Source organism: Thamnophis elegans, chromosome 3 (genome assembly GCF_009769535.1).
Source record: "Thamnophis elegans isolate rThaEle1 chromosome 3, rThaEle1.pri, whole genome shotgun sequence".
Classification (NCBI taxonomy): domain Eukaryota; kingdom Metazoa; phylum Chordata; class Lepidosauria; order Squamata; family Colubridae; genus Thamnophis; species Thamnophis elegans.
In genome coordinates this window covers 136,517,528-136,537,851 of record NC_045543.1, presented here as the reverse complement: position 1 = coordinate 136,537,851, position 20,324 = coordinate 136,517,528, and the positions used below count along the sequence as shown (strand labels likewise).

General features: G+C 41.4%; 1 protein-coding gene across 1 annotated transcript in view; it reads left to right on the top strand.

Annotated features, from left to right (window-relative positions):
* Positions 1–20,324, top strand: part of DCC (DCC netrin 1 receptor) — a 774,549-nt gene that overhangs the window by 336,456 nt on the left and 417,769 nt on the right. Inside the window, exons 6-7 of the mRNA XM_032213902.1 lie at positions 7,487–7,641; positions 15,749–15,869. Coding sequence (XP_032069793.1) covers positions 7,487–7,641; positions 15,749–15,869 — 276 coding nt within the window. The remainder of the gene's footprint in view (positions 1–7,486; positions 7,642–15,748; positions 15,870–20,324) is intronic.

Genomic DNA, 20,324 nt, shown 5'->3' with positions numbered 1-20,324 from the left:
TTGGAGTCCTAGTGGACAACCATTTAAATGTGAGCCAGCAGTGTGCAGCAGCTGCCAAAAAAGCCAACACAGTTCTAGGCTGCATAAATAGAGGGATAGAATCAAGATCACGTGAAGTGTTAATACCATTTTATAATGCCTTGGTAATGCCACACTTGGAATACTGCATTCAGGTTTGGTCACCACGATGTAGAAAAGATGTGGAGACTCTAGAAAGAGTGCAGAGAAGAGCAACAAAGATGATTAGGGGACTGGAAGCTAAAACATACAAAGAACAGTTGCAGGAACTGGGTATGTCTAGTTTAATGAAAAGAGGGGCATACGGGAGACATGACAGCAGTCTTCCAATATCTCAGGGGATGCTACAAAGAAGAGGGAGTTCAACTATTCTCCAAAGCACCTGAAAGCAGGACAAGAAGCAATGGGTGGAAACTAATTAAGGAGATAAGTAACTTAGAACTAAGGAGAAATTTACTGACAGTTAGAACAATTAATTAGTGGAACAACCTGCCTCCAGAACTTGTGAATGCTCCAACACTGGAAGTTTTAAAGAAAAGATTGGACAACCATTTGTCTGAAGTGGTGTAGGGTTTCCTACCTAAGCAGGAGGTTGGACTAGAAGACCTCCAAGGTCCCTTCCAATTCTGTTATTCTATTCTATTCCTTTACAATTTTGTAACAATTGATTCCAACAACACTCAGCATTATTTTGGAGAATTACTGCTACACTACCTTGCTCTAACTTCCCTCTTTTTAACTTGGTAGAGGTAGTCCTCGACTTACGACCACAATTGAGCCTAAAATTTCTGTTGCTAAGTGAAACTTTTGTTAAGCAAGTTTTGCTTCATTTTACAGTCTTTCTTGCCACAGCTGTGAAGTAAATCACTGCACTTGTTAAGTTAGTAACATGGTTGTTAAGTGAATCTGGCTTCCCCATTGACTTCGCTTGTCAGAAGGTCGCAAAAGGGGATCACGTGACCCCAGGACATTGCAACTGTCATAAATATGAACCAGTTGCTAAGCATTTGAATTGTTATCATGTGACCCTGGGGCAACAATTTTAAATGTGAAAAACGGTTACAAGTCACTTTTGTCAGTGCCATAAATTCAAATGGTCACTAAATGAACGGTTATAAGTCGAGGACTCCCTGTATTTTAAATTACTTTCCAACTTCTGAACTAATGGTTAAATAATTCAATGGCTCCTGAGAGGTTATCTGATTCCTTTTTTCCCCAAAATTAAAAAGATCTACTAGGATGTAGAGGTGAAGGATTTACATTAGGAGGAAGACCCAACTTCAAATCCACCCTCACTAGTGAAAGCTCATGTTGTGGCCCAGCAGGAGCTGTTGGAGCTGCAAACAGACTCTGACAGTGAGGGGCCTAATAGTCGGCTCTGGAAGATGTGGAGGACCCTGGACAGGGTTCAGACTCCGAGCAGGGACCAGAGAGGCTGGTTGACCACCAGGAGACGCCTGAGGCATGGAGCAGCCGTGAAAGCCAAAGGGAGTTGGTCCCTGACGTCAAGCCCTGGAGCAGTGGGGAGGAGCTAAGGGAGTTGGTCCCAGACGTCAGGCAAAGGCAGGCAGATAAGCGCCGACAGCAACTACGCAGATACAGAAGCTAATTGACCCAGGTGGTTGTAATTTGGCTCCTCCCAAGAGAGTATATAAGAAGAGACTTTGGGAGGAGGCTGTTTGCAGGATTCAACTAATATACTAACGCTGGAGAAGCTCTCATGTGTATTTCTTATCTTGGAAGTCTGGATTGCTGCCAAAGTCTTGTCAGTGTGTTAATTTACTGTGAATAAATGGTCTAGCAGTAATCTTGTGTTGGAGTGCCTCGGCGTACGGAGGGGGGGGGGGTCAGAACAGCTCATTAAGTGATATTGGTTAGTCCTGATCAATTCTGTGTCTTCGCCTTCACAATCATCATCTTCATTTAACAACCCCATGATCCTTTGCGGGAGGTGGAGTCTGGGCAACTGAATGGAGATAGCAGAGTGTTTTTAATGGCCGGATGCCCTTCTTGTTGCCAATGAGGAGTTTTGTTCAGCAGAGATATTCTCAGTGTGCCCAGAGAGAGAAATATCTGCCCCTACCTAGGATTGAACTCACAGCTTCCTGATTGTGAGGCAAGAGCTCCACCTCTAGGCCACCACACTTTTTCATGTTGTGATGAAATAATGAAGAAAGAATTGCAGAGTAATCCATTTTGAGTTCCTAGAGGAGAAAAAGACAGTTCAAATTTCAGAAAAAAAAAACAAAAAATAATTGCAGAAATCCAACTCGGAGGTACAAAAGGCACAAATTGTCCACCGCTGAGCTTTTTAGGAACGGTTAACAAACGTGGCCCCTCAGAATTATTGAATTATGAACATATTGATTTTGGATTCATGATGTACCCAATAGTATTTCTTCTTCTTCAATTCACTGCATTGGACATTAACATTTCCTTAGCTACTTCTATGAAAACTGAATTCCAGTTCTGCTCCAAATTTTCCCCTCAATGAATGTTGTAAACCTAGTAGAGTTTGCAGTACTTCCATTCATTATTTTCAAGATTTTTATGAGGGAAAAATAGGTTTCCTCTCAGTGTCACAGTATGGTTTTATATTTCAGAAACATTCTCGGAGGGAAAAAAAAAGATTTTGTTTCAGTTAATAATATATGTGAATGTTCTTTTTAGCTTTTCTTTGAATTTTCTCTTTTTAATAACAGCTTTTAAGCAAAGTAGATTTAATAGGGTCACTGTTTCCTTAGCGTTTTCATAGATCTAGCTATTGGAGAACTCCAATAGCATTCATTTCTTATTACAATGGCTTCCCTTCCCCTTCACACACCCCTCCATGCTTCTCCAAATTGACTCCGAGGAGAATAAATTATAGAACAAATTTATTAAGTTTGCAGAACAAGAAATGACTGAGGAAAAACAAATGTAGTTCTATATATATATATATCTATATATATATATCTATCTCCATCCGTCATCCATCTATCTATCTATCATCTATCATCTATCTATCTATCTATCTATCTATCTATCTATCTATCTATCTATCTATCATCTATCTATCTATCATCTATCTCAGTAGTTCTCAACCTTTCACAGGGGTCACCTAAGACCATCCACTTCCCCTGGCGTCACCCATGCTCAGGAGCACATCCTGAAGCGGCAGGTGAATGAAGAGTGCCGGGTGGCGAAGCAGCGGCCTCCCAGCTCCAGGCTCAACCTAGACGCCGCCCCACCCGGTCTCCACACCAGGGAAAGGCCAAGGCACTGAAGGGGGAGAGAGACGGGTTCTTCTGGGTGGCAGATCAGCCTCGGCTCTGACAGACATCCAAAGCGAGTGCGGTCGGCGGTGCCGCTTCAGCCCAGCTTCCTCCACAGGGGCCCGAAGGCGCCCGGAGAGCAGGAAACCGGTGGGGCAGTCGGGCTGGGATGGGCTCTCGTCCAGGCAGGCGCATGCCGGGATTCAAGCTGCCTTGAGCCTGGACGCTTCCTTTGCCACCTCCACTGCCGGTCCTTTCCTTCAGACTAAACTGAGCTTGGAAGCTTTGGGGCCCCCAAGAAGGGCTGGCAGGAGAGGCCAAAGGGAAGGACAGGCCCCACCCACCCATTCCTTCCGTCCCAAGGAATTCCACTCAGGATGGAAGCACAGTTCGATGCAGTTTAAAATCCCATTTAGAGGGCAACTTCTTAATCTGTGTTTAAGAAAGAAAGAAAGAAAGAAAGAAAGAAAGAAAGAAAGAAAGAAAGAAAGAAAGAAAGAAAGAAAATGGAAGGAGTAATGGAAAGAAAGAAAGGAGGGAGGGAGGGAGGAATGGAAGGAAAGAAAGAAAAAAGGGAAGGAAGGAGGAATGGAAGAAAAAAAGAAAGAAGAAAGAAGAAAAGGGAGGGAGTAATGGAAAGTAAGAAAGAAAGAGGAAAAGGGAGGGGGGAATGGAAAGAAAGAAAACTGTGTGGGTGGGTGGGGGGAACGGAAAGTTAAAAAAGTAAACTTAATAGAGTGAAACTCATGTAAACCACGAACTGCTGCTGGAAGCAGGCAGGGAAGTTGTTTTATCCTGGAAAATCCCAGCCTGGCTGATCTTCTCCCAAACCAAGATTGGCAGATTAATCACTATGTTTTAATTATGTTCAATTTGTAATAATGAAAATACATCCTGCATATCAGATATTTACATTTCAGTTCATAACAGTAGCAAAATTACAGTTATGAAGTATAGCAACGGAAATAATTTTATGGTTGGGGGTCACCACAACATGAGGAACTGTATGTATGTGCATGAAAGAGAGAGAGAGAGAGAGAGAGAGGGAGGGAGGGAGGGAGGGAGGGAGGGAGGGAGAAATATGTATGTGTGTGTATTTGTATGTATGTGTGTATGTGCATGTGTATGTGTGTGTTTGTGTGTATGTATATGTATATCCTGATCCTTGAACCTGATCTTGTTATTTTAAAATTGTTAGCTTTGATGTGGTTGTTTTAATATTGAATTGCTGACAACCAAAGATGTGTATATTTTAAACAAACACGTTTCACTTTCTTGGGTTACATGTTTCATAAAAGTCCTTTGGGTTGATGGTTATCTACCTTTCTTTTTTTCTTCTTCTGTTAAATTGAGATCATTTCTAACGGGGTGAAATGAGAAGAGAGGTCTTTTTATTGGAACAAACCCTGATGTTGGGAAAGATGGAAAACAAATGGAGAAGGTGACAGCAGAGGATGAGATGTTAGATAGTGTCATGGATGCAATGAAGATGGGTTTGAGCAGAGTAGGATGAGAGGGCTGATATGGTATGGTCCATAGGATCTCGAAGAGTCAGGCAAGACTTATTTACTGGACAACAAAATCCTCTTAGAGTTAAGAGAGAATGACTGGCCCAGGGTCACCCAACTGACTTCCATCCCTAAGGCAGGATTAGAAATGTATTGTTGTTGTTGTTAGTTATAAAATTGTGTCCAATCCATCGCCAACCCACGGACATCATTCCTCCAGGCCTTCCTGTCCTCTACCATCCTCTGGAGTCCATTTAAGCTCATGCCTACTGCTTCAGTGACTCTATCCAGCCACCGCATTCTCTGTCATCCCCTTCTTCTTTTGCCTTCAATCTTCCCCAGCATTAGGCTCTTCTCCAGTGAGTCTTTCCTTCTCATTAGATGGCCAAAGAATTTGAGTTTCCTCTTCGGATCTGGCCTTCTAAAGAGCAGTCAAGGTTGATCTCATCTAGGACTGACCAGTTTGATCGCCTTGCAGTCCAAGGGACTCACAGGAGTCTTCTCCAGCACCAGATTTCAAAGGCCTCAATTTTATAATAAAAAAATTGGGAGACTATACAATATAATGTATAGTCTCTCAGTTTTGCACCTGATGCTTTAACCCAGGGTGGGGAACAATGGCCCTTTAAAAGTGGTGGACTTCAACTCCGAGGATTCCTGAGCCAGCCATGCTCAACCATAAATGGGTCATCATTCCCTACCTCTGCTTTAACCACTACTGCAAACTGACTCTTTAGATATCAATATGTGTAAAATAAATAATAATGATCTATAGGTCTGATACTTTTGCAACCCAGAGAACTCAGTATTAGTTATACACATGCATATTCTATTAGATAATTCCTCCTTGTATTGATACAACTGTAAAAACTGTATTATTCAGACATCACGCATGGCTGCTTCAGAAACACAATTGCATTTTCCATGTCAAAAAACAAGCCGTGGATGCTATCCTGAAAATTAAAAATCTAATCTGGCTTTCTTGCAGCTATGAATATTCAGAATAATGAACATTGTTCCCTTGTTGAGAGCTGACGAACAGGACGGATTCCCTCCACCTCCCCTTCTTTTTTGATGATAGAAAAACTCATTAGAAATGTGATGTTATTAGCAGTTTCCCTTGAATTGCAAATTTCTATCATACTATAACTAGTATTATGATAATGATGAAATTAAATTAAATTAGCATATCACATACTATACAGGGAAAGTGTTAATACATTATAGTAATACAAGACAACAGATAATTGCCAGCTTAATAAGAATTTGTCCTCTGAAAAGATCATTTGGCTTACATCTTCTTCCTGCAGGCTTGAAAAATTGTTGCTCATGCTGGTTTATTTTGTAAAGCCAATCACAGGTTAAATAAAAGACTATCGTAATATTATGGAATTGGATGGTATATTTTTATTTATTTATTTACTTATTTATTTATATCTTGCCTTTATTATTTTTATAAATAACTCAAGGTTTTGAACATACCTCATATTCCTTCCTTCTCCTATTTTGTTCTACAACAACCTTGTAAGATGAATTGGGTCAAGAGAAAGTGACTGGTCCAAACTCACCCAGTCAGCTTTCATATCTATGGTGGGACTAGAACTCACAGTATCTTGCTGATTGCTCCAAAGTCACCCAATCAGTTTTATTGTCTAAGGTGGGACTTGAACAGAGGTGGGTTGCTCCCAGTTCGGCCCAGATCAGGCGAACCAGTAGTAGCCACAGTGGGAGGCTCCGCACGCAAGCACGAGCGAATCAGTAGTTAAAAACAAAACAAAAACAAAAAAAAACACTGGACTAGAACTAATGTTCTCTTGTTTGCCCAAAGTTACACAGCCATCTTTTGTGCCTAAAGTGGGATTATAACCATCTTCGCTGGTGAATTGAATTGAATTGAATGTATTGGTCTTGTATGCCGCCCACTCCTGAAGGACTCTGGGCGGCTTACAATAAACAAAGGAAGGGGATAAATAGACAAATGGACAAACAGCAATTTAAAATACACAATATTCATAGTTCCTGTGGGGCTGACTATTTCAACAGCCCCCCAGCCTGCCGGAACAGCCAGGTCTTCGTGGCTTTGCGGAAGGCCGGGAGAGTAGTAAGGGTCCGGATCTCGACAGGGAGCTCATTCCAGAGGACTGGAGCTGCAACAGAGAAGGCTCTCCCCCGGGAAGTCGCCAGCCGACATTGGAGGAGGAGACCTAGTCTGTGCGATCTGATCGGTCTATGGGAGGTAATTGGCAGGAGGCGGTTTCTCAGGTACCCAGGTCCGATGCCATGTAGGGCTTTATAAGTAACGACTAGCACCTTGAAGCGAGTCTGGAGACTAATAGGTAGCCAGTGCAGCTCGCGGAGGATAGGTGTAACGTGGGTGTACCTGGATGCACCCACGATCGCTCGCGCGGCTGCGTTCTGGACTAGCTGAAGTCTTCGAACACTCTTCAAGGGCAGCCCCATGTAGAGCGTGTTACAGTAATCCGGTGTTTGCTGCAAAGTTATTTGGTTAGACTTATTGCATAAGGACTGGAACTCATAGTCTCCTGGTTATTAGGCCAACCCCTTCCCATCCAAGCTTGAGCTATTGGCTAGGTTTAGTCTGATAGCTGAGGATTTGTCACAGATCAATAATTGCATATCAGTTTTCTGATAACAGCTTTCATTCCCTCCTTGACTTCTGATCTCTCTTTCTCTTTGTTCTTGCAGTTCCTCCGTGGTTTATCACTCACCCTTCAAATCTCTATGCTTACGAAAGTATGGACATCGAGTTTGAATGCGCCGTCTCCGGAAAACCAGCCCCTACAGTACAGTGGATCAAGAACGGAGAAGTTGTCATCCCTAGTGATTATTTTCAGATAGTGGTAATTATCAGTGAATGTTACTACACCTTGTGAAACCAGTTCAACAGCTTCGACCTAAATTGTAAAATGGTTCCAACAAATTTGTTTTTCTTTTTTTTAAATGGTAATATAGCAAGGTGGGCTTTCAAAATTAACACTTAGCTAATAATAAGGTGCATAGACTAAATGATTGCTTTAAAAGTAAGGATGGAGAGGGAAAAGGTGAAAGTCATTTCCCCCATGACCTTCTGTAATTCCCCCCACCCTCTTGCTCTTTTTTAAAAGCTGGGTTTTTTTTTCCCTATATGAGTGATTTTAATTAGCCATCATCTATTGGGAGTGATGATATAATAACACTACGCAATGGTTTAGCTAGATTTATAGACCAAATCAGATCTACTAGAAGGTATTCTTTCCAATGCAGGTTAAGTGAGAGATCTTGACCTAGTCAAGAACATTTGAGTACTCCTTGAAAAACAATCCTTCCAATTATACTCTTCTGATTCTGACATACGTTTAAAGTAATAAAGCACCCATATCTTATTTGTACCAGGCCCCATTCAAAATGTACTTTATTCAGTAACTTCTCCTCAACCACGGCCTGCTACACTCAGTATCTTTGATTTTTTTTCACCAGACAGTTTACAGAGTGATAGCCCTTAAATCAGTGGTTTTCAACCTTAGGAACCTGAAGATGTGTGGACTTCAACATCCAGAATTTCCAAGTTTGCATGCTAAAGTTGAAGGTCACATATCTTAAAGTTGTTGAGGTATGGATGGAAACCAGGGGTGAAATGCTACCAGTTTGGGCCGGTTTAGCTGAACCGGTAGTAAAAAAAAAAACAAAAAAGCTTAACAATTTTTTTAAAAAAAAGTTCCGATGATCAGTTGTGCTGCACGATGATAGGAACTTTTTTTACTTATTTTTTAGCATTTGAGGTCCGTTTTTGCTCACAGGAGGCTTCCCTGAGGCCTGCTAAGCCATAAATGGGGGGTGGGGGTGCTGCGAAAGAAAGAAAGAGAGAGAGAGAGAGAGAGAGAAAGGAGGGAGGGAGGGAGGGAAAAAGGAGAGGGAGGGAGGACCACAAACCTGTCACTAGACACAGCTTCAGAGTATACCTTGAAACAGCACAGCAATCCAGGGCTGGAAGGGGCCTGGAGGTCATCTAGTCCAACCCCCTGCTCCAGCAGGGCATTGTTAAAGTGACTTTCTATCTTTTGACTCCAGTCACATGACTACATAGCCATGCCCACCCAGTCACATGACACTCAGAAAGCCGTGGACACAGAACCAGTACGATTTTTTTTTAGATTTCATCACTGATGGAAACTAAACAAGAACACCCCTTGAACTAAGGAGAAATTTCCTCACAATGAGAACAATTAACCACTGGAACGGCTTGTCTCCAGAGGTTGTGAGTATGCCGTCATTAGAGGTTTTTAAGAAGATATTGGACAACCACACTTTTGAAATGGTATGGGGTCTTCTCCTTGTGCAGAGAGTTCAACTAGGAACCTCCAAGGTCCCTTCCGACTCTCTGAGAAACACTTCAATATATAAAGGAGGCACAGAACAATCATGCCAAAAAGTCTCATTCTGATTTTACTTCCTCCTTTAGTTATATCTTAAAAAACAGATCTCTTTTGTACATTCACTTTTTAACAAGCCAAGAGGAACTCCCAATAAAAAAAACTATACATTTGAAGAAAATTTCCTGTCAGGAGAAGAAAGAAGAGTTGAATCCCCCATTTTCAGTCTCCCACAGGCCCAATAATTTCCAAACAGTGTAGTAGTATTTTTCATGTTTAAATTTGTAACAAGGGCAGAAGGGATTTCTTGAGGCCAGGAAGTTTCAGAAAACCTCCAGAAAATCGAAAATCGAAAAATTGCCAAATACGTTATGCAGCACTACGATATAAATTTGTAGTCTGACCTAAAAGGGAATATTGTAAGAGGGAATATATCACTATAGAACTGTGATGGTGAACCTATGGAGCTATATTTGCTGGCACATGAGTCATCAGATCCAACACAAATGGACACAATGGCCAGTTGATTTTGGGCCCTCCAGAGGGCCAGCGGAGGCCATTCTCACCCTCCCCAGGCTTCAGAAAAGCCTCCAGAGCCTGGGGAGGGCAGAAACTCCCCCCCCCACATACAGGGGGGCTCCGTGCATGCATGTGCATGGCGGGAATCACACATGCATATGCAGGTGGGTGGGGCACATTGAATGGTGGGTGTGGGCACACCTGTGCACAATTTTGGCACGCCTTTACAAAAAGGTTCATCATCACTGCTATAGAAAGATCTGAGGAAAAAAAATTGGACCTCACATATTTAGAGAAAATGGGCTTGAGATCAAACTGTAAAGAATATTTGCACTTCAGAATTAAACTGTTGGGTCCTTGGTGCTCTCTGAGCCTGGTTGTTTTCTGGCTAGCACTGATAATGTTACCTACTGAGGTGGTATTCAACAGGATCATATCTTAAGGAATGTTCTATTGCGTGTCTGGAAAAAATACCAATATAAATTAAATGATAAGATACCCATATGGGCAGTACCCAGACACGCGATAGAGAATATAAGCATAGAACAAAAACAGGATGTAACCATATACAAAGAGCTTCTCACCATAGAAGGAGGTGTACTACAGTTAAAACCTTTGAATGTATTAAAAGAGGAAAGGGTAATTCAAACCTGGTTTCAGTATGGACAGCTACAGGCCAGATGGAAAAAAGACCAGAAAATTGGTATTATGCAAAATGACGATAACTTGGTAAAACAAATTAGGGACCAGAGTCAAATGCATATAAAAAGGTTATATAATACATTGATAGAAATAGATTCTAAAACAGAGCTAGTTAAAGACTGTATGATAAAATGGGCACAAAATTTTGAAGAACCAGCAGGTTGTGACCAGTTCTGGAGAACCGGTAGCAGAAATTTTGAGTGGTTTGGAGAACCCATAAATACCACCTCTGACTGGCCCCACCCCCATCTATTCTCTGCCTCCCGAGTCCCAACTGATCTGGAGGGAATGGGAATTTTGCAGTAACCTTCCCCTGGAGTGGGGTGGGAATGGAGATTTTACAGTATCCTTCCCTTGCCATGCCCACCAAGCCACGCCCGCAGAACTCGTAGTATAAATTTGAATCCCATCACTGGTTACCTAGTTGGGTAATGAAACATCTTCAAGAAAACAAGCAAGCTGAGAGTTCACCAAGAACCCCACAGATCAAACTGTTTTCTGAGCATGGATGTTTCATTACCCATCTAGGTAACATCATCAGGGACTGCAACTGTGCCGCTGTAGAAAAGGCCCATCATTATATGAAAATTGAGATTTAATCAGACAACATATACACACATTTCAAAAAGGAAGCACATTGATACAGAACTTCTGTAATATTTTTAATAGAACAGCTAAATCAAAAGTTAATACTCTGTATTGTAAATGGATACCTGTGTGACAACTCTGCACTCACAAATGTGGCATGTCATTTTTATTTCAGAAGAAGTTCCCTGGGGCTTAAAACACTATGACCACATAGTACTTTCCTCATTTTTAACAACTTAGTTGTGAGAGATTTAACACATATCATATATAAAGGCATCAGTCTGGTGACACAAGGCCCTTCTGTCAATAAATGGACAAGGATGATCTAAATCAAACACCTTTTATTTATAAATGGCTTGGAATTATTTTCCTTATTTTCAGAAAAAGATCTGTTTAGTGATAGGAACTTTCAAGTCCGTGCAACCTTACCCATAAATGTATTATTATTGTTTATATGAAAGACAATCAGATAATGCAAGGTTGCTTACCTGGAATTTTATTCTGCAGTTCTAAGCAAAACCTTCTATTTTCTTTTATATTCTCACTCAGAAATCAATGTTTTACAACAGAGGATGGCAACTTAGAATTTTGTAGCTGTCGAACAGACTGACCTTCCAATTATTTTTCTTACTTGGAAGAAATATTTAAAAACAAGAAGAAAGCAATGAACCAGGGATGGGTTCCTGCCAGTTCTAACCTCTTCTATAGAAGAGGTCCCACAAATCTACCATGCCATTTGGAACCGCTTACAGCTCCCTTCCCCTGCCCATCCGCACATCATCAAGATGAAGAGCGAGAGGAGGAATTCTGGGAGTTGAAGTCCACAAGTCTTAGAGCTGTCAAGTTTGAACACCCCTGGGTTTTCTTTTTTCTAAAGGGTTAGGGGTGCAAGGATCTTGTAACTTGACAGCTTTAAGACTGGCACACTTCAATGCCAGAGTTCCTGAGCCAACATGACTGGAGGAGGATTTCTGGGAGTTGAAGTCCATGTCTTAAAGCTGTTAAGTTTGAACACCCTGGGGTTTTTTCCTAAAGGGTTAGGGGTGCAAGGGTCTTGTAACCTGACAGCTTTAAGACTTGCATGCTTCAAATGCCAGAGTTTCTGAGTCAACATTTTGGTTGCTAAGCAAGAGCGTTGTTAAGTGAGTCTCATCACATTTTGCAAGTTGGCCACGCCCACCCAGTCACATGACTGCCAAGCCACTCCCACTCAGTTACATGGCTGGCAAGCCACTCCCACAAAACAGGCCACACCTACAGAAGAGATTCTAAAATTTTTGAAACCCACCACTGTAATGAACCTACTGACAATGCAAAATATACTTCTAGTGGAGATGTTTTTTAATGTCAATTTTAAGTGCAAAATAAGGAATTTGAGTTATTTTCTGCTCTGCAGCATTATCATTCCTTTAACAACAAAACCTTGACTTTATAGCAACGTAAACAAATAAGAGTCAACATATTTGTTTGAATAAATATACATTTTATTCAAGTTCTGGGAGAGTGATGAGGAGAAACACAAATGAGATAGCAATATACAGTATCTGTCAATGTTTTCGGAAGGAAGTTAACATTCAGTCCTTTCTGGCTTTGTAATATCTATTTTCTTCTATAATTAGGAATCTCACATACTGAAAATGTTCAGGCGTAATGTGTTAGTAATGTTTAAATTTATTTATTTTTATTTTGCTATTGTCTTCTTCTAGGTCCGTGAGGGTGAACCTATGGCACGCATGTCCAAATTGGCACGTGGAGCCATGTTGCCTAGCATGACCGGTATCACCCGTTCCTCTTCCAGGTTTCTGGCATGCATGCGCACACGATGATCAGCCATCCTTTGCTCATGTGGCAGTGCCGGAAACCGGAAGAGCTGGTTTTCTGTTTTCCGGCATGAGCATGCACGTCATCCAGCTGATCAACCTGTGCGCATGCACGGCACTAACTGGAAGACTTGTGCATGCGGGCGCTGGAAACAGGAAGTTCATTTCCCCATGGCAGCTCCTCTTCCTGGTCACAACTCAGACATGCATCCACGCACAAAATGCTCCTTTTTCGGCACGCGGTGCCGAAATGATTCGCCATAACTGTTCTAGGTTCTTTTCTTTGACAAACATCCTGAACTAAGCTATAGTTTAGGGATAACCATTATGGTAAAGCATAAAATTTAGAATAAAACAGCACCATAAAACCAGTGGTGGGTTTCAAAAATTGTTCGAACCAACTTTGTGGGTGTGGCTTCCTTTGTGGGAGTGGCTTGCCACCCATGTGACCGGATGGGAGTGGCTTGCTGCCCATGTGACCAGATATGAAGATGCCGATGACACTTGTCAGAACCACCTTAAATTACCTCAAACACAGCACTGGCATGCATGAGAATATGATGTAAACTTGTCTTTTAAAAGGCATCTTTGGTTTGCGTTAAAACAACTTCAACAATGTTCTGATTGCACCACAAATGCAGTAGTCATCCTTACCTTTCACAGAGGCACTGAGTTTTATAAATATGAGCATGATAGTGTAGAATAATCATATCCAAGGACCAGTGGTGGGTTTCAAAAAATTTTGGAACCTCTTCTGTAGGTGTGACCTGCTTTCCGGGTCCACTAGTGGAACCTCTTCTAACCGGTTCTACTGAATAGGTGATTATATATATATATATATATATATATATATATATATATATATATATATATATATGTAGGTCTCTAGTTGTTCGGGTTTTCTCCCGCGTAGAATTGGAGATGTCTTGGCGACGTAAGTCACATTCGTCATCTTCAGGCTGCTGCTGACTACTTCAGGTTTGGTGTTTCCAGAAACATATATTATTATTATTATTATTATTATATATATATATAATCAGCATTGTCACCTTTATCATTTTTCTCAGGTGCTCAGCAGGGTTCAGTATGAATCATCTTTATCACCCTGAGGAGAAAGTTTGAGACAAAACTTGCTCAGATCAACATTATTTCAGAAAATAAGGATATGTGACAGCTCACTCTTTCATATAATTTCATTAAAGCTTACAATTAAAAAGTAAAAACTGATACAAAGGACAAACATGCATTTTGTTTTAAAAAAAATACGCAGTGCAGAAAAGGAAAAACCGAACAATACAAATGACTTCATCCTGACAGTTAGTCGCTAATCTCTTAAAAAACAACAGATCTACTCTGCTTTTCATAACTCATCCATCTCTCAACTTTAAACAAAATTTTGAAGCTCATTATTCATTTCTAGCCATGTGACAGCTATCTCAGTATATTGGAAAGTCCACAGGGGGAAATGAATGGTCCATCCCATTTCTGTAGTTTCTGGAAAATTCAAGTATGATATGTGGTTGAGGAAATTAGGTTTCTCAAGCCCAGGTGTGTCAAACTCGTGGCCCATGAGCTGGATGTGTCACACACTGGCCATGCCCACACCCTGTTTAGCAAAAGGGTAAAAATTATGATATGTCACATGACGCCCCCGTGACGATGCAAGTTTGACACCCCCGGTCTAGCCTATCAAAGAGAAGAATTGTGGGACGAGATAACTATCTTCCAATACTTGAGGAGAAGTCACAGAGTAGAAGGGATTGACTTATTCTCCAAAACACTAGAAGGCAGGGCAAGACGTAATGGGTGGAAGTTCATCAGAGGGAGATTCAAGGAAAAACTTTCTGACAGAAAAATTAATCAATGGAATATATGATCTCTTGAAATTATGGGTGCTCCATCACTGGAGGTTTTCAAAAATAGATTGGATAACCATTTGTCTGGGATGGTAGAAGGTCTCCTGTCTAGAACTATTACTGTTTGCAACCTTCCAAGCAGTGGTGGGTTCTGGATCCCATTGCAACTGATATGGGGCAACAGGGCCCAGTGTCCACCACATGAACGTGTGCAGTGCGTACAAGCGTCCTTACTACCTGCGACAGGTGGGTTCTCCAGAGCACCATACCAGAATGGTACCCAGTGTTCCCAGCAGACACCAGTACCCCTGTACTGGGGCGTACCTCCTGTAACCCACCATGGCTTCCAAACCATCTTCTGACCAGCAAACGTAATGGGGAAAGCTGGACTCATTTAACAACTAAGTCACATGACAGTGAAATGGGTGGGATATAAATTTGATAATTAAATAAATATAAATAATAAAAAAAACAAATAGATAAATAAATAAAGATAAATAAATAAAAATACATAAATGACTACCAGATTAATTTAATAACTGCAGTTATTCAGACACAAAAAAAATGTAAAATCAGATGTGATTCACTTAACCACCTTGCTTAGCAGCAAAAATTCTATTCCCAATTATGGTTCTAAATCGAGGACTATCTATACAGATAGTCCCTGACTTACAACAGTTTATTTAGTGACCAATTGAATTTACAATGACACAGTAAAAAGTTGCTTATGTCCATTTTTCCCACGACTGCTTCAGCATCCCCATGGCCACATGATCAAAATTCAGTCTCTTGGCAATGGACTCATATTTATGACGGTTGCAGTGTCCTGGGGGCATGTGATTCGCTTTTGTGACCTTCTGACAATGGGGAAGCCAGATTCACTTAACAACCGTGTTATTAAACTCAATAACTGCAGTGATTCTCTTAGCAACGGTGGCAAGAAATGGGGCAAAACCCACTTAATGCATTACTCACTTAGCAACATAAAATTTGGTCTCCATTGTGGTCATAAGTCGAGGACTACCTATACCCAAAACAAGTTGTTCCCAATGTGACCCCTTCCATGAATTCATGGCTCCAAGGTAACCCTTTGGCTTGTGTCTCTCTCTTTAGGGAGGCAGCAATCTGCGGATTCTGGGCTTAGTAAAATCCGACGAAGGCTTCTACCAGTGTGTAGCTGAAAACGAAGCTGGGAATGCACAAACCAGCGCACAGCTAATCATCCCCGAACCTGGTAAGCTGCAAAAGACTGTTCACAATTTCCCCTTTCAATTTGTTTGATTAACAGAGCTTTGAAATATGCAACCTTCTGCGATGTGTGGCAGCATCCTTACTCATACGCTGGTTGGTTGCAATGACAGTGGTGGGTAATCACTCACGACATGCGTCAGCAGTTTCTACTTCAGGAGAAAGCCATTAGAATTGCCCTTAGAGGAACGTGAGAAACCTCTGAGTTCATCAGAGCTACGGAGTATGTTAGATAGATGCATAAAGTGTCTCCCTTGGGCAGGAATCCCATCTGGGTGGATAGAAACACATCCATGTCTAAGTGGTGCTTTTACTTCTCCTGCTGACTCCTGGGATGAACTTTTTCCAGGAGCTTTATGCAGTGACAAACAACCAGACCCAAACGCACAGAGTTCAAGCCAACTATTTTTATTATAAAAGAGACCCTGCGGATTTTTAGCCTGCTAGCTGTTGCTATAGGAAGCTATGCTCATCCCCATTTCAAAGCCATCGAGCCAGCACTGTCTGAAGACATTTCCATGGTCATGTGGCCAGCATGATGTCATGGAGCGTTGTTACCTTCCCATGGAAATGGTACCTATTTATCTACTTGCTTTTGAACTGTTTGTTTGTTTGTTTGTCTTGTATGCTGCCCACTCCCGGAGGACTCCGAGCGGCTCACAATAAACAAGGGGAGGGGGATAAATAGACAAAACAACACTTTAAAAATACGCAACATTCACAATTTCCGTGGGGCTGGATATTTCACAAGCCCCCCGGCCTGCTGGAGCAGCCAGGACTTGGTGGCTTTGTGGAAGGCCGGGAGGGTAGTGAGGGTCCGGATCTCCATGGGGAGGTCTTTCCAAAGGGCCAGAACTGCAACAGAGAAGGCTCTCCCCCGGGGAGTCGCCAGCTGGCATTGGCTGGCAGATGGAATCCCGAGGAGACCTAACCTGTGAGATCTGATCGGTCTATGGGAGGTAATCGGCAGGAGGCGGTCTCTCAGGTACCCAGGTCCAGTGCCATGTAGGGCTTTATAAGTAACGACCAGCACCTTGAAGTGGGTCCGGAGACCCGCTAGGTTGGCAGAAGCTGAGGCAAGTCACGGGAGCTCACCCCGTTACGTGGAGCTCAGGTCTCAAACCTGGACTGCTGGCTTTCCAGCCGACAAGCCAATGGTGGGATTCATCCAGTTCGCACCACTTCGGGAGAACTGGATGTTAGCTTTCTGAGCAGTTTGGTGAACCGGTTGTTGGAAGAAATTATTAGGGCAGAGAAACAGTTGTTAAATTATTTGAATCCCACTACTGTGACAAGCCCAGAGTCTTAACTACTGAGCCAATGGACTGCCCCAGCTACTTTATTATGTTCTGCCAAAAATACAGTTTTTTTTATCCCCAGACTGGCAGCCTTCTCTTGGGAACCAATAGATAAGGCTCCAAAGGTTGGCCGTAGCCCTTTGGCAGTTGTGCAGTGACTCCATGTGAATTCTGCACTTGAGTCCTTCTCCTTGCCAGGTTGGGTGCTTCCCAACACTTTATGAGGAGGAGGAGGAGGAGGAGGAGGAGGAGGAGGAGGAGGAGGAGGAGGAGGAGGAGGAGGAGGAGGAGGAGAAGAAGAAGAAGAAGAAGAAGAAGGAGAAGGAGAAGAAGAGAAGAAGAAGGAGGAGGAGGAGGGAAGGGGGGAAGGAGTAAGGAAGAAGGAAGAAGAAGAAGAAGAAGAAGAAGAAGAGAGGAAGGAAGAAGAAGAAGAAGAAGAAGAAGAAGAAGAAGAAGAAGAAGAAGAAGAAGAAGAAGAAAACTAAGGAAATTTTTCTCTCTTTTTTAGTAGCCAGTCCATTTTGACAAACAAAAGTGGAAAAAAAAATGTGCATCCAACCCAATCTATATCCAATCCATGTCAGTGTGACATTCCTCCCGATTTAATCTATCAAACAAATGCACTATGATCTTTTTTTAAGCAAAGGGATGGGGGGGTAGGAATTGCCCTACATAAAATATTTCAGTTTGCATACATTTCCCAAACGTACCTTTGTGTAAAATTTATCCTTATATATTCATTTTATGTAATTATCCTTAATACATAATGTTGTTTACATGAACATTCCCAAAGCATGCTTTTCTTCCCCTGCCTGCTGCCAAATGTACATTTTTTGCCCGCAGACACGTTTTTAATATGCAGTGTTGGAGTTTAAAAAGGTTTCGAGACAACTGATGTCATATAAAATACATGCCAGTTCGTGCCATAGCAGTTTCTCTCTCCTTTTTTTTTTTTTTGACGGATTGCAGAATTGTTCTTGGAAAGACACATAGAATATATATATTTTTTTTTTTTACATCCCTGATGGAAGATAATGTCATTCATGGGCCTGCCTATCCCTGTTGCAAACTGTTTATTTCCATATGGGCAGCTATAATTAAAACACTTTGCATTAGAACAAAAACAACATTTGAGGATGCTCAAACAGAATGTGTATCTGGTTATTTTGAGCTTTATATGTGTGCAGCATATCCTTGTGCTATTGTTCAGTAACAACAAGTATTGCATTGTGGACCGAGGTGGTATTCAGCCGGTTCGGACTGGTTTGGGCAAACCAGTAGTGGCCCGCCTGTCCTCCTGCCTCGGCTTTATGCCATCCTATTTAACCGTGTTTTCTAAGCTGCGCACATGTATTCAAGCCACGTGCGCATGAGCAAAATGCATTTGCAGAAGGCCAGTGCACTCACAAAGGTAGTGTGCATGCCCACGTGGGTGGGGCGAACTGGTGGTAAACTTACGTGACACCCACATCTGATTTCAGAGTCTTGTAGTCAGTCCAGATGAGAACAACAATGAATAAGGAGGAGGGAGAAAAAATCAGAAGCACTCTTATTAAAATAGAATTGTTGTTGTTGTTGTTGTTGTTGTTGTTGTTGTATCACAGCGGCCAGTTGTTTCGCCAGATTTGGCATTGGTTACTAGTCGGGCCCCACCCAGGGGCTAGGACATTGTAACGTATTTTTGTAATATGCGTGCAGATCCAAGCAGTGCAGCTTTTTGCATTTGACTGATGGTGATTTTGTCAATTTTTAACTGTTTTAAATGTAATTCCAGTGCTTTGGGAATTATTATTATTATTATTATTATTATTATTATTATTATTATTATTATTATCATTAATCAGCTGCTGCAAAAAATCACGCAGACTGATTATAAATTGTGGCACAATTCAGTAGCACAAATTATCCATTATAATATTAGAACAACAAAAAACTGGTGAGAACACAAGCCTGAAAAAGTCACCGAAAATCAGATGGTCACGATCTTGTGGAATTTTTGTATACAAATGGACAAAATACTGGCGCATAATACACCAGACATCACACTGGTTGAGAAAAATAAGGTTACAATCATAAACATCGCAATACCAGGTGATAGCAGGGTCGCCGAGAAGGAACATGAAAAAATTGCGAAATACCAGGACTTAAAAATCGAAATTCAACAATTATGACACAAACCAGCAGTGGTAATTCCAGTGGTAATTGACACACTGGGTGCTATTCCAAAAGCACTGGAATTACATTTAAAACAGTTAAAAATTGACAAAATCACCATCAGTCAAATGCAAAAAGCCGCACTGCTTGGATCCGCAGGCATATTATGAAAATACGTTACGACGTCCTAGCCCTAACCCTAACCAATGCCAAATCCGGCGAAAGAACTGGCCGCTGTGATACAATTCTGTTGTTGCAATAATAATAATAATAATAATAATAATAATAATAATAATAATAATAATAGGCCACAGTTGAATTCTGGAAAGAATTGTGGGAAAATGCAAAGGACTACAACAAGGAAGCAAAGTGGATATATGACTTTGAGAAAAGCATTGGCAACAAACAAATGCAAGTATTAGAAATAACAACTGAGATGGTCAAAAATCGAGTTAAAAAGGTAAAGAATTGGACATCACCTGGAAAGGACCAATTACATGGTTTCTGGCTCAAATATCTGACCAGTTTACATGCAATATTGGCCAGGCAACTGAATGAAATTTTACAAAAGGGCCAAATTGATGAATGGTTGACAACTGGAAAAACATACTTGATTCAGAAAGATCCAACTAAAGGAACAACACCTGAAAACTATAGACCAATAACATGCTTGCCAACAACCTTCAAATTACTCACAGGCATTATTGCAGATAACATGATGGATTATTTGGAAACAAACAACATCTTGCCAGTAGAGCAAAAAGGCAACAAAAGAAGGAGCAGGGGCACAAAAGATAAGCTTCTAATTGATAAAATGATATTAGAAAATTGTAAGAACAGAAAAACGAACTTGAATATGGTCTGGATTGATTACAAAAAGGCATTTGACTCACTGCCACATAGTTGGATCATAAAATGCTTAGAAACAACTGGCATTAGCAAAAATATTACATCCTTTACTGAAAAGGCAATGAAACAATGGAGAACTG